This window comes from Mus caroli, chromosome 7 (assembly GCF_900094665.2).
Source record: "Mus caroli chromosome 7, CAROLI_EIJ_v1.1, whole genome shotgun sequence".
Lineage (NCBI taxonomy): Eukaryota > Metazoa > Chordata > Mammalia > Rodentia > Muridae > Mus > Mus caroli.
The window spans coordinates 112,611,543-112,632,018 of NC_034576.1; the positions used below are offsets into that span (position 1 = coordinate 112,611,543).

Here is a 20,476-nt window from a genome sequence, read left to right on the forward strand (position 1 = left end):
AGCTGCGTATGTATCAAAAGATGGCCTAGTCAGCCATCAGTGGAAAGAGAGGCCCATTGGTCGTGCAAACTTTATATGCCCCAGTACAGGGGAACGCCAGGGCCAAAAAGTGGGAGTTGATGGGTAGGGGGTTGGGGGGAGGGTATGGGGGACTTTTGGGATAGCATTGGAAATGTAAATGAGGAAAATACCTAATTAAAAAAAAAACAAAGTAAACATGTTCATTGAGATTATACAGAGATTATCCAGGCCCGTTTAAAAAAAAAAAAAGAACTTGGCTGAAATTGGGTCGAAGGAATACTGGATGCTTTCATTGTCCATCTGAGACTCAGTGAGTACATATTTGTCCAAGTAACACAGAAATGATGTGGACCGACTGACCAACCCACCTACCTACCTGGCTATCAACTAAACAACAGGGTCTCAGATGTTCTGAATTTACTATAACCTTGCCAGGCAGGCTTCAAACTCACGAGCCTCCTGCTTCACATAAAGGTGTGTCTGCGGAGGAGCGGAGGTCTGCTCTATCACATCTGACTACGCTTTCCTTGAGACACAAAAATTATCATATTCTGCAAGATGGAACTTTAATATAACTATAGGGAGAGATGTAGTGAGACTTTTTAGGGTTTCAGGTTCAGTGTAAGTAATGACAGCGGCCTAAGTTTAGTGAACTGAGAAAATGAGTGGCCATGGACAAAACTGTTTCTTACTCTAGTCACATCTTCGGTTTGAAGCAAATGTTTTCCAGGAAAGTTTCCCAAACTGGTCTTAGTGGCTTTCCTGAGGTGACAGGGTGGTGATAGAGAATACTTGTCAAATGACATCTCTTTTACCCTTCAACTTTGGGACAAATATTTACATTTCATAATACTTCTTATAATTATACAAATTATATTTGCCATCCAATTTTGTAAGATATTTAAGAACGTGTTGACTTCCTTCCTTATCTAGAAAAAACAGCCCCAAAGTTACTAGCTTAAGCAATGCCATTCATTTTCTACAAAGCATTCAAAAGAGCTTTGTAGACCCAGCATGAGACAGGATGTGGAGAATAGACTTGTGGTACTCAGACAGCAGGCCCAACTCAAACTCACATGGACACGAATCATCTGAGGAGATGACCTGGAGCTATGTGAGTGTGCAGAACTGTCTAAAGCCTGTGTGGCTGGAATTGGATCACAGCTCCACATAGGGCAGTCTAAAGGAAGCCCGTTCCAGGGAAGAGGCTAGCTGGCAGGTCCAGTGCCATAGACAGGTAGTGATCTTTGAGAATGAGGTAGAACGATCTAGGTGCTGAGGATCGCCTTTCTATATTTATTCATTCAGTCCTCAAAGCAGTCTCACGACACAGGGCACTACTTCTTATTTCAGGAACATGAGAAAACCGAGGCACTGAACTAGAGCTGGGCTCCCTCTTTCCTTTCTCCTCTGTCCCTCTCCCTCCCCCTCTCTCATTTTTTATTGATTCTTTGTGAATTTCACATAATGCATCCAAATCCCACTCATTTTCCCATCCCTTCACCCTTGCAACCTCCCTGCAAAGAAAACAAATCTCACCATGGAAGCCGTAGTGTAAGGCAGCATCTCTCTATGTGGTTCTGGATGTCCTGGAACTCACTATGTACAGTAGGCTGGCAATTCTCATTCATTCATTCTCTCTCTCTCTCTCTCTCTCTCTCTCTCTCTCTCTCTCTCTCTCTCTCTCTCTCTCTCTCTCTCTCTCTCTCCCCCATTGCTGTTTCCTACTTCTTCCCTTAATAGCTCTTCCATCCCCTCATGATCCTCTTTCTGATTTCATGACCTACAGACACATACATATGGAAAAATGTATTTGTCGTTGAGTCTAACTTCTTCCTTCATTCCTTCCTTTGTTCCTTCGTTCCTCCCTCCATCCCTCCCTCCTCCCTCCCAAATGTTAAAGGCAGGTAGGTTTACTGAGAAGATGCTCTCAGGTGAGTTCACTGGCTCCAAGGACTAAGGCCAGGGGAGTCACCATGGGGATGGGGAGGGGAAAGAGAAAGAAAGAGAAAGAGAAAGAGAGAGAGAGAGAAAGAAAGAGGAAGGGAGTGTCTGTAGATACAGAAGAGGAAGAGAAAGATGGAGAGAGGGGGGATGGATGGGGGAAGGGAGAGAGAGAAAGAGGGAGAGAGAGCGAATGAGTGAACAAAATTGGATTAAATAGGAAAGAGCCTTTTTGAATTTATTTTCTTTATGGCTGAAAATGTCCATCATATATATCACATTTTCTTCATTGAGACTGGTTCCACTTCAAGCTATTGTGAGTAGTTCTGTAATAAATACTGGATGTTCAAGTATCTCTAAAGTATGCCCACTTAATTTTGTTTATGTGTGTGAGTGTCTGATTGCTGTATGTATGTGCCTGGTACTTGTAGAGGTCATCAGATCTCAAGGAACTTGAGTTATGGTTGTGAACTACCACCATACAGATGAAGGGAACTGAGCCCAGGTTTCTTTTTATTTTTTTATTTTTTTATTAGATATTTTCTTCATTTACATTTCAAATGCTATCCCAAAAGTCCCCTATACCCTCCCCCTGCCCTGCTACCCTACCTACTCACTCCCCCTTCTTGGCCCTGGTGTTCCCCTGTACTGGGGCATATAAAGTTTGCAAGACCAAGGGGCCTCTCTTCTCAATGATGGCCGACTAGGCCATCTTCTGCTACATATGCAGCTAGAGACACGAGCTCTGGGGTTACTGGTTAGTTCATATTGTTTTTCCTCCTATAGGGTTGCAGACCCTTCAGCTCCTTGGGTACTTTCTCTAGCTCCTCCATTGGGAGCCCAGGTTTCTATAGAAGAAAGAGACTTAACTATGAAGCCATCTCTCCAGCCCTGAGAAGCTTATACTTCTACCCACAGTGACTAAGGACTTCTTTTTCCCTACATTCATGTCAATTTCTGCTGTCGTGTTTTCTTTGTGACAGCCATTATGAATGGGTGAGATGGAATCTTAAAGCAATTATATTTTGCATTTCTTTAATGGATACAGATGTTGCAACATTCTCAAATACTTGATTATTTGTATTCTTTTCAGAAGTGTCTGAAGTTCATTAGTTCAGTTACTGATTAGATGATTTACTTTTCTTGGTATTTAATTTTAGAAATTCTCTCTCTCTATATTAGATGTAAAGTCTCTGTCTGATGTTTAGCTAGCTGGCAAGGCCTTTCCCTACCTCTACAGGCATCTTTCATTCTCTTGATGTTTTCTTTATTGTAAAGAGGCTTCTGAACTTCATTTAAATTTCATTTCTCATTTCTTGGGATTATTTCCTAATGGACTCCCCACTTATGCCTGTATCTTGGGAATATCTTTTTTTTTTTTTAAACCACACACACACACACACATAAAAAACAAAGTACAATTCAACACTTTCCCTGGTACTGCATTGAATTTAATATCTTTTAAGCTGAAAGGACATGGAGAAGATCAGGAGGAAAGGGGGGAATGACACTAAGTGATTTTTGGGAATATCTTTTTTAAGGTAAGTTTTCCTTTAGCATCTTCTACGTTTCCAAGTCTTGCATCCTATTTTGAATTGATTCTGTGCATCAGGATAGGGATAGTTTCATTCTTTGATAAGCAGATACCCAGTTCTTACAGTACTCAATGTTAAAGAATCTTTTATCAATATAATTCTTTATAGCTTTGTTTAAAACTAGGTGACTGTAGTTGTCTGTGTTTACTTCTGGGTCCTCTATCCTACTTCGCAGGTCTATGTGTCCGACTCGTGCCAGTTACTGTCTTTGCTACTATGGCTCCTAGTATATTTTGAGATCAGATATTGTGGTATCACTAGCATGGCTCTTTCTCCTTAGGATTGCTTTGGCTATTCCTGGTCTTTTATGCTTACAGACGAATTTACAGATTTTTTTTTTCTGCTAATTCTGTGAAGAATGTCAGTAGAATTTTGATGGTGATTATACTAAATCTGTAGACTGCTTTTGCTAATATAGTTATTTTTATAATATTGATTCTGTCTTCTTCAAAATTTTCAATGCTTTATTCTATACTTCCTTACCCATCCAATGAGTGTCTGAGTATGGGTATAAGCATGTGAGTGCAGATGCCTGTTGAGGCCACAAGAGGGTGCTGGAACACCTGGAGTTGGGAGTTATGGGTGGCTCTGAGCTGCCTGATGTGGGTGTTGGGATGTCATTAATTTGAAACTTGTACCATACTAATGAGCTACACTATCAAGCCCTGAACATTTTATCATTTACAGATAATATCCATCTTCAGAAATGCCTATCTCAATTCTATTGCCGCCTGCACATACAGAGAAACACAGACAGCTTCCCAACGTCTAAGGGACTAGTTGTGTGAATATTGAATGTCAGTCTGGAGCTTCTCCCTGCTTTCATCATTCGGCTCACAGATAAAACACACAAATTTTATATTTATAATAAGCCTTAGTCAGCACCAGAGCTGGGCAGATATCTACCCTCTAGGCTATTAGAATACTCTTTCCCATCAATAACCCTGAGTTATAATTTGCCATGCTCCATCTGGGCAGCTCTTACTCCAGCTAGCTAGCCCTCATGGCTATGTTTCCATGATTCCTTCCCCTATGGTGGCTTCCTCCTCTTTCCACCTTTTTCTCCCTCCTCATGGTTCTCCTCTCACTTCTCCTTCACCCCAACCAGGTAACTCAAAACCCACCTACCTCTAATTCCTTCTATAAATGGCTGCAGCTAATTTTATTTAAGCAATAGTTTTAAATTAAGGAACAAAGTTTGCACAACAAAAGCTGGTAAATGTGAGAATTCACTTGTAGGTCTAGACCTTCAGGTACATAATTTAGCAACAGACAAAACTCCAATATTAGTACCATATTTTCAGGTTTCTTCCTAAGATTACAATTCTAAATCTAGTTTTTTTAGCTGGAAATATCATCCAAGAGTATAACAAAACAGACCAGTTTCTCCCAGGCACTGCAGATGTTCTCTGGCTTCTTCATTGCAATCCTTCACCATCAACACTACAGCATTCTGTTGACTGCTTTCATTTACCCCCATACTCAAAACCTTCTTTGAATGTGGTTTTTCTTTACATCTCTTCAAAAATCACTGAAAAATCTATCTGTGACCACAAGGACAACTATAAAGCTAGAGAAATTAAAAACAAAACACTTGTACTTCAGATAGAAAGGGAATCTGTTGAGTCACTGAGTGTTTATAATAGCACATAATTCACTTCCTGTTGCAATAATTTCTTCTGTAATTCAGCAGCTCCTCCACAGAGCCCCATGAAGTCTATGACTTCTCAAAAATGTCAACAATGCTGACTAGTATAAAGGAAAGAGTGCTGCCTAAGCAAAACTAAACTAGAAGAATAATCTATTTACAAAGTTTGTTTTAGGGACAAGCAGTTGATAAAATCAGTTTTTGTTACTTACAAAGGTAGTCCTGAGCTCTGAATTTTCTAATTATAGCATGCTGCAAGGACCTCAAAACCTTCTAATTTCCATCATACGGCCAATAGTCCATGCCCTAATGAATATATTATAGTCCACTGAAAAATCAATGTAAGTATCAAGCAGTCAAGTGGTGACCAGAACTACTGAGGGGCTCCAAGGAGGTGGAAGGGCACAGAAAAATACAGAAAAAAAATTCTATTGGGAGAATTGAGCTAATTCACAGAGAACATTCATTCTCATTGTTAATCTGGGTGAAAAGGCGTTTTAGCATTGTGAAGGGCAGTAATTAGTATTGATTAGATGCAATATAAAACCCAGTTACAGAGATCTGTAAAGGTATTTTGCTCAGAATGCTTGGCAAAGGTTCATCCAACAGCACTAAATACACACGTGTTTATGTGTATACATGTATGTATGTATCTTTAGATGAGCATGTTTATTTTGCTTACATGTTTCGTGGAGTGAAAGTCAGTAAATGGAAGACTTGCTTCTTGCTCTAGCTAGAATTATAGATAGCAATGGAGACTATAGATCCATAACAGGTAGTACAGGATAGTAACTGTGAATGCTGGCCTGATTGTGGAAATTTGACTAAGCTCTATGAGCCTAGGAACTGCATCTCTTCTGTACTTGCACGCATATGCAGAGACTGCTGAAGTAGACATTCAGTTTGCAGCTGAATTCCATCCTGTTCTTCATCCCCCCCAGAATTCACTGTTCACTTACTACGTGCCTGCCACTCTAACAGGTGCTTTCCGTTCACCACCCGCTTCGGTCTTTACTTATCACAATCCCAGACATTTGTTTAAGATTTCAGAATAAGCTGGAATTCAAATTCACATCTAGTTCCCATTTTAGGGCTTTCCTCTTATATCTTCATTCCATTGCTATTTCTGTGAAGAGACACCATGACTAAGGCAACTTACAAAAGATAAGGGCTTATTAGGGGCTTGCTTACAATTTTGGAGGGTTAGTCTATGATCATCATGGCAGGAAGCATGGCAGCAGGCATAACCTTGGAACAGTAGCTGACAGCTTACATGTTAAGAGAACAACCACAAGTCAGAGAGATAGATCCAACTGGAAATTGTATGACGTTTTGAAACCCACCTCAGTGATGACACTAATCCAACAAGGCCACACTGGGGACTAAGTATTGAAATATATGAGCCTATGGTAACATTCTTAATTCAAGCCACCAGACCTACTGTAGAACACCATAAGAATTTATAGTCAGAGTTAAAAGTGAGAGGTTGTGAAACTAACATCGTATCAGCTGAATGTAGCTTGCACATTTTGTTCTGGTTATTTAAGGGGTTGATGAGAGAGTGTGTGTTCATGTCAGAGAGGAAAGCAGAAATTGACTCTTAACATTTATGTAGAAACCAGAGGATGACTTTGGACGCCTTCTTTTGCTATCTTTTTCTACTTCATATTTTGAAACAGGGTCTCACACTGAACCTGGGACTCATTGTTTCCTTTAGGCTAGCTAACTAGTAATCCTCCAGGACCCACAAGTCTCTACACCTACAGGGCTGGGGTAATAGGCCTACATCTCCAAGCCTGGCTCTCATATGGCTGTTGAGAATTTGAAATTTGTTCCTTGTTTTTAACCCATCAGGCATTTTACCTACTGAATCTCCTTGTCCACGATTTAAAATTTTTTTAGTTAAATCAAAAGAAGAAATTTTATGTACTGTTCAAATTTATAATTTTCTTGAAAACAAAACAAAAGATGTGCTGACACTATTCTTGCATGGCTGCAGCTGCTAGGACTGACCAGTGGCTGTCCTGCACACAGAAAGCCTATTCTTCCTTCCCTTTGCTTCACTCATTTGCATTCTCTGGTCTCAAGCATTCAGTTAGCAGTTCTTAGTGCCTTCCAGCATTTCTCTCTAAACTGCCTTTTGTGCTAGCTCACTAAGGGCCTGTCAATCTCTCAAGCCTCCTTAGCTCCTTGCTGTAAGTTCCTGACAGCTGAGTACTGCATACTCCTTAGAGACTAGAGGATAATATTAGTCTGAACTCCTCTCCATGGCATTCTGGCATTCTAGGCATGGTTTCAAATCACCTTTGCCATCACACATTTCCGCATCTGATGAGTGAGTAGACTGCTGTTACCTTAAAAGGACATATCCAAGTGTTTTGCTGTAGAATTCCACTTTTTAAATTACATTTTAAACAATGGATTAGATTACAAGTATGATTTTCAAAATTAATTCAAAGAAACAGGAATCTACAACTTATCTGTAACTGTCTCTCAGAGATGTGCCCTAATGTACCTGCCTCTTACAGATGCCACTGACAACTACTAACTGTGGTTAACAAAAAAGATTTGGGATTGATGGTATTGTTTTTTACGATTCATATTTTTTATGTGTTTATGAGTTTTGCCTGGATGTATGCATTTTTACCATGTGTGTACAGTGCCTCCAGCGGTCTGAAGAGGGTCTAAGGTCCCCTGAAACCTGAGTTAATCCGTGAGTAGCCATGTAGGTGCTGCGAACTGAGCTTGGGGCCTCTGCAAAGGCAGCAAGTGCTCTTCACCTGCAAAGCCTCACTCCAGTCCCCTCGATGGCAGTCTTAAGATTACAGGGTTTCTTAAGTTGCACTTCAGTGAGAGGCTAACAATACCATTAGACTCATACTAGATCCTTTCCCCAAGAATACCCACGATGCAACCTGGGTAGCACAACCTGGTTTCAAAGACTTACACACAATGCCAGTTAACAGTATTGCCTAGTGTTTCCATCCCATTTACTATGTACTAGTATTTATATTTATCTACTGTTGCATGAAAAAACTGCCAAGACTTGGTGGCTTAAAAAAATCAACAATTTGCTTAGTTCCTAGCAGTCATTAACCTATCTTTAAGAACTTAAACTTATATTTGGAAAGTAAACTGTTGTAAGTTACTTTTTGAATTCTAAAATCTCAGTACCCCCTTCCCCATACTGTAGAGGGGATGCTTTCTAAAGATGAAGCCTGTCCAATATTGTCAACATTCAAACAAACATGAATGGCAGACCCCTAGGGATTTCATAATCTAGCTTTGCTGAAAACAAAACCTCATGATTAAGATCAATATCTGTAAGAGAAACAAAGAAGTGGGTTGGGTTAGGAAGTTCTCTGCAAGGGGGAAGGGCAGACTTCAACTCCTCCATAACTCCCCTCCCCCAACTCAGAATCAGGAAGAAGACTGCACTGTTGCTGTTGTTGTTGTTCTTTTTTAAAGATTTGTTTTATGTATGTGAGGACACTGTAGCTGTCTTCAGACACACCAGAAGAGGGCATCAGACCCCATTACAGATGGTTGTGAGCCACCATGTGGTTGCTGAACTCAGGACCTCTGGAAGAGCAGTCAATGCTGTTAACCGCTGAGCCATCTCTCCAGTACCTCTGCACTGTTCTTATTGTCAAACACTCCTTTAATCTGCCATAGTCTTCTAAAAAGAAGAGATACTTGGAGAAACCAACAGAATAAATCAAATTCCATGCTATTGTGGAATAAATTAGTATGTGATTTTGACACAGAACTGTACTTTCTTTTTCACCATTTTCAGTGGATTTTTAATTGTGCCACATAATATATTAAAAAGCAATCAAATTAATAACTTTTGTTTGACTGCTATTACAAGTAGGCACTGTGCTGCCTGACCCTCAACAACTTGGCTCTCCTGTACGCTGCATCACTATTTGGCTTTCCTACATGTTTTTCTACAGAGTTCTCCACGTTTCTGGCCTGTATCCCTCTCTTTTCTGTCCCAGGTATGCCTATAGAAGTTTCTTAAACTTATATTTTAAATTAGATCTCTTTCTCTCTCTAATGTTATAAGTATGCAAATTGAGCTGGAGAGATAGCTCAGCGGTTAAGAGCACTGGCTGCTCTTCCCAAGGTCCTGAGTTCAATTCCCAGCAACCACATGGTAGCTCACAGCCATATATAATGGGATCCAATGCCCTCCTCTGGTGTGTCTGAAGACAGCGACAGTGTACACACATACATAATATAAATTTTAAAAATGCAAATTCGGTTGGAGAGATGGCTCAGTGGTTAAGAACATTGACTGTTCTTCCAGAGGTCCTGAGTTCAAATCCCAGCAACCACATGGTGGCTCACAACCATCTGTAATGAGATCTGATGCCCTCTTCTGGTGTGTCTGAAGACGTCGACAGTGTACTTACATATAATAAATAAATAAATCTTTTAAAAAAAATGCAAATTCTATTTTTTTTCTCTATAGGTCCATGAAGCCCAAGCTGTAAGTTGGTAGCTTATAGGTATTTTGTTTTGAATTTTATTATTAACCAATTAGAAAATCTCTGGCAATAGATTTTCTTTTGAGATAGTCTTGCTCATATTTAGCCCACAACAGACTATAACTTGATTCTCCTACCCCTACTTCCTGAGTACTGCAAGTATGCACAACTGCATTGGCTAGCTGACTATCAACTTGACGTAAGCTAGAGATGTATGGGGAGAGGGACACTCAACTAAGGAAATGCCTTCATAGGATTTGCCTGTTTGCAAGTCTGTGGTACCTTTTCTTTTCTTATTTTGTTTTAAATCAATTATTTTTTTTCAATTTTTTTATTAGATATTTTCTGAATTTACATTTCAAATGCTATCCCAAAAGTCCCCTATACCCTCCCCCAACCCTGCTACCCTACCCACCCACTCCCCCTTCTTGGCCCTGGCGTTCCCCGGTACAGGGGCATATAAAGTTTGCACGACCAAGGGGCCTCTCTTCCCAATGATGGCTGACTAGGCCATCTTCTGCTACGTATGTAGCTAGAGACACGAGCTCTGGGGGTACTGGTTGGTTCATATTGTTGTTCCACCTATAGGGTTGCAGACCCCTTCAGCTCCTTGGGTACTTTCTCTAGCTCCTCCATTGGGGGCCCTGTGTTCCATCCTACAGATGACTGTGAGCATCCACTTCTGTATTTGCCAGGCACTGGCATAGCCTCACAAGAGACAGCTACATCAGGGCTCTTTCAGCAAAATCTTGCTGGCATATGCAATAGTGTCTGCGTTTGGTGGCTGATTATGGGATGGATCCCCAGGTGGGGCAGTCTCTGGATGATCCATCCTTTCGTCTCAGCTCCAAACTTTGTCTCTGTGACTCCTTTCATGGGTATTTTGATCCCTATTCTAAGGAGGAATGAAGTATCCACACGGTCTTCCTTCTTTTTGATTTTCTTGTGTTTTGCAAATGTATCTTGAGTATTTGAAGTTTCTGGGCTAATATCCACTTATCAGTGAGTACATATCAAGTGAGTTCTTTTGTGATTGGGTTACCTCACTCAGGACGATATCCACAAGATCCATCCATTTGCCTAAGAATTTCATAAATTCATTGTTTTTAATAGCTGAGTAGTACTCCATTGTGTAAATGTACCACATTTTCTTTATCCATTCCTCTGTTGAGGGGCATCTGGGTTCTTTCCAGCTTCTGGCTATTATAAATAAGGCTTAATCTGATTGCTTTGAGAAGGTCCAACCCATTGTGGATGGTGGCTCCCCTGGGCAGGTGGTCTTTTATGGCCTCTGCATCAACGTTCTTGTCTCCAGGTTTCTGTTCTGTGTGACCTCGGGGCCCTGCCTGACTCTCCTCAGTGATAGATTATGATGTGGAACTGTAAATGGAAATATAACCCTTTCCTCCCCAAGTTGATTTTGGCCATGCCATTTTATCTCAGCAATAGAAACCCTAACTAAGGCACTATGCTCAGAGTCTTTGGTCCTCTGAAAAGCTGATAATCTGCCAACATTGTGTTCACATTGTTCCTCTTATGGTAGCGCCCTTTGGAGGTCAGAGGGCAATTTGCCTGTGTCAGTTTTTTCCTTCTACCTTGTGGGTACTGGGAATTAAATGCAGGTCTTTAGAATTAGCAGCAGACACCTCTATCTACCAAGCAGTTTGTTGGCCCTGTGCTCACTTTTTTTTTTTTTCCTAACTATGTGACTAGAACTTTATAAACAGTAGCTGTTCCTTTAACAATGAATATTCTCTAGTTGGGTATAGTTTCTTCAATTACTGATATTACTTTTCTGGTTCCTTTAAGCATTTGAGTTTTCAATTATGTTGAAGAATACAAGAAGAACAGAGAAGACTGACTACAGATTCTTTCTGTCCCTAAGTGTCAAACATTTAGTGACCTTCCATTTTTAAACACAAATATTTCACATTTACCTTTCAGGGAGTTAATTAAATATTTTGTTTGTTTTTAGTTCAAACAATCAACAGATGACCTTTCAGTAGTGAGTCAATAGGATGGGGAGTTGGATAGGGAAGTTGGGGAGTGGGAGGGAGAGAGGGAAGAAGGTAGGAGGAGAGATGAGAGAGGAGGAGAAAGGGAGAACCAGGGAGGGAGGGAGAGAGAGAAAATGTTACAGGATATTTGATTACACTGTGAATTCTGAGATTGTGTTATTTACTGAAAATACCTGTTTCTAGTTGTGGTGTAGCTCAGCCCTTAACACACACCTTTAATCTCTCTGGCTGGATTACAGACACACCCTTAGTACACATCTTTAGTCCCAAACAATGAAGGTAAAGTTAGTTTGTAGAAGGAAGGAACCATGTTTGAAAGTGACATCTAATTGAATGGTGAACAAAGTGAGAATCAGAGAAAGATTGGACAGAATAGGATATGCCCAACTCTCGTAGGAAGAGGAAGAAAAGAGAGGCTACTGAAGAAAGAACAGCAAAGAGAAGGAAAAGGGGAAAGAGGCAGTTTTACTGGGAGAGTTTTACAGGGACAGGTTGAAGAGAGAATGAGCCAGAGAATGAGAAGGAGCCAGAATATTAGAACATATTGCCGAAGTTAGTATGAGGCCAAGCAGAGCATTTCAGGAGAGGACAAGAGAGAGACGCCAGCTTGGATCAGTCAGCTTGGAGAGGAGCTTGAGCTAGAACAGCTGAACTGATCCAGCCAGCCAGAGCTCAGAGAGAACTAGGAAGGGTGAGCTTATTCAGCAACAAATCTCAGAGGCTGCAAACATTCTAGGCCTAGATAAGATTGTATGGAGGCTAGAAGCTTCTAGGACTAGGCCTGGGTTAGCGAATGGAGGCAATAAGCCTCCAAGATTGTACTTAGATTGGGTGAATAAAAAATACTTTTACAAGCGAAAATGGGAGGGGAGAATGGAGAATATGAATGTGAGAAAGAGTGAGAATAAATGAGAGGGGAGGAGACTTTTTCAGGAGCACTCAGAGGACTGCGAAGATCTCGATACATACATCTTGCCTTCCCCTTTTTACATTTCCACCCTTGCAATGGGGCTAAAATTCCAGATTTTAGGCATGGGAGGCAAGCACTCTCTTGCTGAGCCATGCCTGCCCTTCTCTGCAGTCTTGGCAGTTGTTTACAATCCTTGTTCATTATTGGTTTGTCATCAGCAGCAAAGCTCAGCACAGAGTCAGTAAGAACTGTTGGAGTCCAACACTCAGATGTGGTAGCAGTTCTACTGAGTTGATAGGTACTACCATGGTTTTAGTTGTTTTGTTTTGTTTTCTGAACCTTTGGCTATTATAGGAAAGAACAGAAAAGTGAAACAGTTCATAAAAACACTTTGCTGAGAGTTGAAATGTCTACCGTAGGCTCATATGTTTGAATACTGAGTCCCCAGCTGGTGGTCAAATTGGAAAGGCTGGGGAACCCTTAGGAAGAAGAGCCTTGCTGGAGAAAGTGGGTTGTTGGAGGCAGGCTTTCTCACTTTATAGCCTGACTCTACATCCTGCTCCTGCTGTACTTCCTGTGAAGCCACCCTTCAGTTTCTGCTACCATACCTCCCCCACCACCACGAACTATATTCCTATGCAACTATAAGCCCAAATAAGTCCTCTTTCCCTCAAATTGCTTTTGTCAGGGTATTTGATCATAGTAATGAGAAAGTAACCAAGACATAATCCAACTTAAAAAAAGATCATTAATTAAAATATATAAATTCAAGAATATTAAAATTCTGTTAACTATCCACTAGAAAACACAATCATGGGTATCATTTTTACTTTATATAAATTACTCCATAACATTTTAAATCATTAGTTTAAATAGTGGACATAAACTAACCTTAAAAATGTTAGTTCTGAGTTAATTATAATTCATAGTTTCTTAGGAGTACTAAGAAAAACAGAAGTCCTTCAAAACTTGAAAGAGGAAGTAAGACACAGGGGGTAGGGGTTGGTGCTATAAGAGAAGAGAGGTATTCTAACTGCCTTAAATAATGTCATAGTTAGGGTTACTATTACTGTGATGAAACACCATGACCAAAGCATCTTGGGTAAGGGTTTATTTGGCTTGTACTTCCACATCTATAGTTCATCATCAAAGAAAGTCAAGACAGGAATTTAAACTGGTCAGGAACCTGGAGGCAGGAACTGATGCCGAGGCCATGGAGGGGTGCTGCTCACTGGCTTGTTCCTCAGGGCTTGTTCAGTCTGCTTTCTAATAGACCAAGCCTAGGGATGGTGCCACCCACAATGGACTTGGCCCTCCCCTATCAATCACTAGTTAAGAAAATGCCCTACAGGCTTGCCTACAGTCAGAATTCATGGAGGCACTTTCACAGTTGAGAGTCCCTTCTCTCAGATGACTTTATTTTGTAGCCAGTACAAAGAGCAAGGGGAAATGAAGGAGGGAATCAACTTCCCAGGCGTTCTAAATTTCTGTGCTGCCAGAAGTGTATTTGCTGTAATAAAGATAGATTGGGTCTGGACCAAAGCGACTCAGCAAGTGTTGATGGCTCTTTTCACTCTCAACCATTCCCAGCTATTTTTAAGGAATTTATTTTGTAGTAGAAAAATGATACAAGAAGACCTTCAATCACACCCTCCTTATCCTTTTTTATTTCTTCCAAAAACAGATCCTTTGAGATCTGTTACAGGGAATGAGGTATATCTGGACTGTGAAGTTGGGAGAAAAAAATTCTTTTCCTATGTTGTAGTCTCTTACCAATTAAAATTAATGACTGATGAAATGTCTATTCTTTACAATACTGTAGAAACAATTTATATTATTTATAGAAACAATCTTAATACTATGAAAAAAGGTTTATTTGGATTTCAGCAGAGTTACTTACATACTATAATTTTACAGTAGGACAACTACTGTCTGTATTAACCAGAGTCAAGGTCAGTCAGGATTCAAGCAGAAACACACAAAGTATTTCATGTTCTGAACACTTAGTACACTTTTTGTTAAAAATATTCATAGATTAGAGACTTATAAATAATATTATATAACAGTTGTTGAAATTATAACAGCATTTCCTGACCTTGTTCGAAGTTTAATGAAATATCCTTGCTGGACATGACCATGAAAATGGCTGGGGGGTGTGGGGTTAAGAGTGATGCCAACTCAGTCAAAACCCCCAAAAGATTCTCAGAATTATGCCTGCACAAATTGTGATTCATTTGCAAAACACTATTAGAGTTAAAATCAATACAACAAAAACAATAAAAACAACACTTGAGCTTTGGAATCACACAGCATGGGCAAGGCAGTCTTTCTGATCCATACACTCTTCTGTCAACCTAGAATGATACTCCACTGCAGTGGGCCAGGTACCGAAAGGCCAAGTGCAGTACAATTCATTAAACGCCAGCCCTCCTTCCTATCACCTTCCTCTGGGCTTCTCTTCACACTGTTGTATTAGTAAACAGACTTTTGTAAGGGATAACAGTACTTGGCATGAAAACACAGTAGAACTTACATACATACATATACACATGTATATATACACACATATATATACGCGCGCGCGCGCGCGCGCGCACACACACACACACACACACACACATATGTGAATGATACTTCTAATCTCAGCTCTTGGCAGGCACTGTATATATGATAAAACTCACCTGAAAATATTTTTATTTCAAAATTAAGAGATCTAAAGATAGCCAGTTAATAGCATGGGTTTTAGTGAAGGAAGCCAGACACAAAAGAACATATTGAAAGGCAGGGGAGACAACTCAGTTGATAAATCACTCACTGTACAAGCATAAGGATCTGGTTGGCATGCCTGGAGCTTGATGGGCAGCTAGTCAAGCAAAATATGCAATTTTCAGGTCCAGTGTGATACTCTTTTCTCAAAAACTAGAATGGGAGTGACAGGTAAAAATACCTGAGACTGTCATCTAGTCTCAACGATCGAGTACACTTGTATGCACATGGACCCAACATACACATGTACACATACACACATACAAGAATACATATTATATGATTTCCCTCATGTGAACTGTCTTCCCAAAGCATACTGAACAGAACGTAGATGCACCGCTGTCTGGGCTTGGGTATGAGGCTTCCTCTTGGGGCGAGAGGAGAGTCCTAACTCCAGATGGTAGCCAGCAGGCTGTCGTCTGCCTGATTTGTCACTATATACAGAGCAGCAACTTTACTCTTTGTTCCAGGCGTTAACGACCAGAGGCTAGACACTCTGAACTCATTAGGGTAACAAATACCATCCGCACCACACAATCACAAGGCATAAAATGATAGATAACTTATTTATGCTAATAAAACACGGCCATTTACAAACTTATCAAATTAAATCAGGGCACAGACACACTGGACTATATCAGGGACAGTAGGCAAGTGGGTTTATTGAAAGCACGAGCTCAATGATGACATCTGAAACACATGACAAAACAGACATCTCTGCTATACATAACAGGGGTCTGAGTACCCTGGCAGCCTTAGGTGTGTTTCTGTACAATTTTACAGTTTTTTACTTTCTTGGTAATTTTTTACATTTATTTATTTGGTTGGTGTGTGTTCATGTATGTATACGTGTGTGTAAGGGTCTATTTATGTTAGTCAAAGGACTACTTGCAAGAGTAGGTTCTGTCCTTCTCCATGTAGTTGTCAGGGATTGGACTCAGGTCATCTGGCTTGGAGGCAACCACCTTTACAACTGAGCTATCTCACAAGCTCCCCTATTTGAATGTTCTAACCATGCATATATAATATATTTATTTAAAAAATTCTGATGGCTTGTTGGTATTGTGTAGCAGACTACTTTAAATCACGATTGTATTAGTAAGACTATCAAGTTTCTTGAGGCTATGCTATCATACTATCAATGATGCAGCATGCACATTGTTTGATATAGTAATTTTATATGTTGAGATGCTCAATAAAGTTTGTTTTCAAGGAGTAATTTTTGTTGTTGCTGTTGTTGTTTTTTGAGACAGGGTTTCTTTGTGTAGCCTTGGCTGTCCCAGAACTTGCTCTGTAAACCAGGCTAGTTTGGAGTTCACAGAGATCTGCCTGCCTCTGCCTTCCAAGTGTTGAAATTAAAGGAGTAAGTTTTTTTTTTTTAAATAATTTATTTATTTATTTTTTAATGTGCATTTGGTGTTTTGCTTGCATGTCTGTTGTGTGTGAGAGGATGTCAGATCCCCTGGAACTGGAGTTAAAAGACAGTTGTGAATTGCTATGTAGGTGCTGGGATTCGAACTCAGGCCCCTTGGAAGATCAGTGGAGCCATCTCTCCAGACCCTCTAGGAAAGTTTTATTACATTAAGAGGGAAAAAGGACTTATTAAAAATAGGTTTAAAAAGAAAGAAAGTAACTACGTTCTGACTAGAGTTACTGTCGCACTAGATGAAAGCCGTAACCGGCAACATTATGGGACCAATAACCTGTGGCTAGACAAGTCATAGGCCATATGGGGGGGGACCTACTGTCATTATTATACGAAACGGAAATGGTATTAACAGACTCCTAATGACATTGCTGTATCATAAATCAATGCATCTCTCACCCCTCACCTGAGATGTAATCAATGCATCTCTCACCTGCTGCTACTTGCAGCAGATCGTGATTAATATAGAGAGCTACTAGCCAAGGTGCAGAGTAATCCAAGCAAGTCTTGCCAGCACCTCAGCGGGTAGTTTCCACTTGTCAGCTTGCTGGCTGCATCTTATGCTGCCAGTGACCACAGCTGTATCTCCCTAACAAGACTGTCTAAGGAGAAGTCCTCTTCTAAGTTTACTTCTTTATAGGGTATTAAGATTTAGCCCTAGAGGTAGTAGCTGCTCCTTGTATTCTATTCCTACATCATTCTCTTTATTCTTTAGAATTCTCTTTATTTTAGTAATTATTAATAGTTCCTTGCATCATAACTCCCTTGAGCTAGGTGTAGTACTGTACGCCTTTAATACCAGCACTTGGTAGGAAGAAGCAAGCAGATCTCGTGAGTTTGAGACTAGTCTGGTCTACATAGTTAGTTCAAGGTCAGAGAGGATCAGGTAGGGTTACATAATACATAGATCTTGCCTCAGCTAACCCCCAAACAAAACTAAAACCACATAACTTTTCCTTTTCAAATGACTGATATAGCTTCAGTTTCCTACTGAAAGCTTGAAAACTAACTAACCCTACCAAAGCAAATCCATAAATGTAACCCACAGTGTTAAGTATTTACTATTAAGTATGACAGTGATCTTGTTAGCTTGCTGCCTCCTGAAGCTTACTGTGCAGATAGCTCAGTATTAAGTCAGATGTTGCCACAGTCTAGTCCTTTTGCTTATTTTAGAAAGAAGTACTAATTGTATTATTCAGAATGTGGATCTTTACCTAAAAGAAATAATAAAGACAACATGATAGATTTGTTTGCTGTAAGATGTTTGTAAGATTTGCTTGCTGGCAAGATGGCTCAGTGGCTTGCCCCCAAGCCTTACAACCTGAGTCCAACCCTCAGAACTGACATGGTGGAAGAATAGAGATTCAATCCCTGCAAACTTTCCTCTGCATACCATGGCAGAAATTCACCTGCTCACTCACCTAACCCTAAACATACATGAGCATGCAAAATAACGTGTCATAGAAAGTGCTAATATCTTATACGATGGCATGAACAACATCTATAATGAAGTATAAACTTCACGTTGAACAGTCCAGAAAGTTTCCAGTAAATCCTATGTTCTGTCACTATGGATCCATTAAGTGTCTACTAGTAACATAGGTGGGCTTTCTGTACCAGAGTGAACCCAGCCATAAACTGATCTGGACTAGAGTTTCAGGCTCTGTAAGGAGAGTAACGCTGGCTAGACCGGTCGGAACTGGACTTGATGGTGGTGACTTGGTGTCTGGTGCTACACTTCCTATGCATGGAATGTGACAAATGCCACAGTAAATATAATTACGGGCAGAGTCACATAACGCCACGAAAAATCAAACAGAATACACATATGTAAATTATACGTTTATATACAGATCAAACAAACTTACCCTATAGAAAGCACTGGTCAGGGGGAGTAATGCTGCAGCGATGTTATATTCTTCTAAACTTGAACAGTCCTTAAAGGAAACAAAGGCAAATGGACCTCATTAGGATACATATCAGAATCACAAAAGGTTTGCGTTACTGTCCTGTGAATATTTTTCATTTTACTCCAAGTTGTCATTAGGGCATAGTTGGGTAAACCCAGGGGAAAATATGGTTTCTGAAGTACACTCATTTAAAAACACAGTATACACCCCCTGGGGAGGCCGCTACTGTTATGTTTTACTGAGGCGCAGCTACTTTACCTTAGAGTCTGTGTTAAAAGGGGTTTTCATACACAGAGACTTTTAGAGGGGATTTTCAATATAACCAGTATATCTCACTGAGTCTATTTTCCCTATGTGCTTTACTATTTCTTATACTGCAGTGTATTTTACAACTGGTTAACAGTGCCATTTCCTTCCTCAGTGCTATATAAGAAGCTGAACCTGGGTTGTTGGGGAACAGAATAGAAAACTCTGACTGGAAAGATAAAATGGTGACACTGCTGAAGAACAATATGGCAGGTAAAAGGAAGGAGGACAGAGCTACTGTACTGGTTGGACTTGAGAGCATAGCACATAGATAAAAATGTATGAATGTATGTATGTATGTATGTATGTATGTATGTATGTATATGCAATTGCTGTATGTTCCAGCTTATTTACATCATGACAGGAACTCAAAGAACCAAAGATAAGAACTGGAGCTGGAGAGCTGGCTCAGTGGTTAACAGTCCTGGGTTTGGTTCCCAGCACCCACATGTGGCTCACAGCTCTCTGTAAGTCTAGTTACAGCCAATCCAACCCCATCGTCTGACCTCCTCCACCACTGAATAGATCTGGTACACTCAAGATACATTCAGGTCAAACACAGCAAATAAAAATAAGTACATCTTTTAGAAAAAAGAAGATAGATAGCACTGGTATGTTTATATCCACATATGTAAAATATATATGCGTATATGATATGTACATGTGGCATATATATATATGTATATACACACACACAATAGAATATTATTCTGCCTTAAAAAGGAAGGTATTTCTGACATACGCTGTAACATGGATAGACCTTGAGTCATCATATAAATGGACGTTTGTAGAGTTATACTTACTAGTACAGTTACAGGGCTACAGGGCATCTGAAGCCCTATTATGGCCTCTGTGGGTACAGGTACCCACATGGTACACATGCATACATGCTGGCAAAACAGTTATTCACATAAAGTAAAAACAAGAACAACAACAACAACAAGATATAGGTACAGTTTAATAGAAAAGTAGCAAAGAAAGTAACTACAAGAACTGAAAAATGGATTACATGAAATTTAGAAGTTTTAATAGGAAAGAAAACTATCAGAAAAATGAACCGTCCATAGAACAGTAGAAAACTTTTGCCAGCCTTATTTTGGACAGGAAGTTCATATTTAGACTGTATAGATAACCAGAATAATTAAAATACCAAAATCAAACTCTCAAATAGAGCAAGGATCAGAAGAGACAGTTTACAAAAGATGGGTTAAGACATTGGGGGGTAGGTGCTGGAGAGATGGCTCAGCAGTTAAGAGCACTAGCTGCTCTTCCAGAGGTTCTGAGTTCAATTCCCAGCAACCACATGGAGGCTTACAATTGGCTATAACTGTAGTGCCATGGGACTCAATACCCTCTTCTGATGTTCAGACATACACATAGATAAAAGAAACAAACCTATGAAGTATTTTAAAAAGTATTCAACATCCACAGCCATTAGG

The 20,476-nt window shown here is 40.1% G+C and overlaps 1 protein-coding gene across 5 annotated transcripts in view; it reads right to left on the reverse strand.

The window, feature by feature from the left end:
* Positions 1-20,476, reverse strand: part of Sbf2 (SET binding factor 2) — a 355,852-nt gene that overhangs the window by 73,328 nt on the left and 262,048 nt on the right. For all 5 annotated transcript variants that reach the window (XM_029479589.1, XM_021166298.1, XM_029479590.1 and 2 more), the window contains exon 17: positions 18,690-18,758. In XM_029479589.1, coding sequence (XP_029335449.1) covers positions 18,690-18,758 — 69 coding nt within the window. The remainder of the gene's footprint in view (positions 1-18,689; positions 18,759-20,476) is intronic.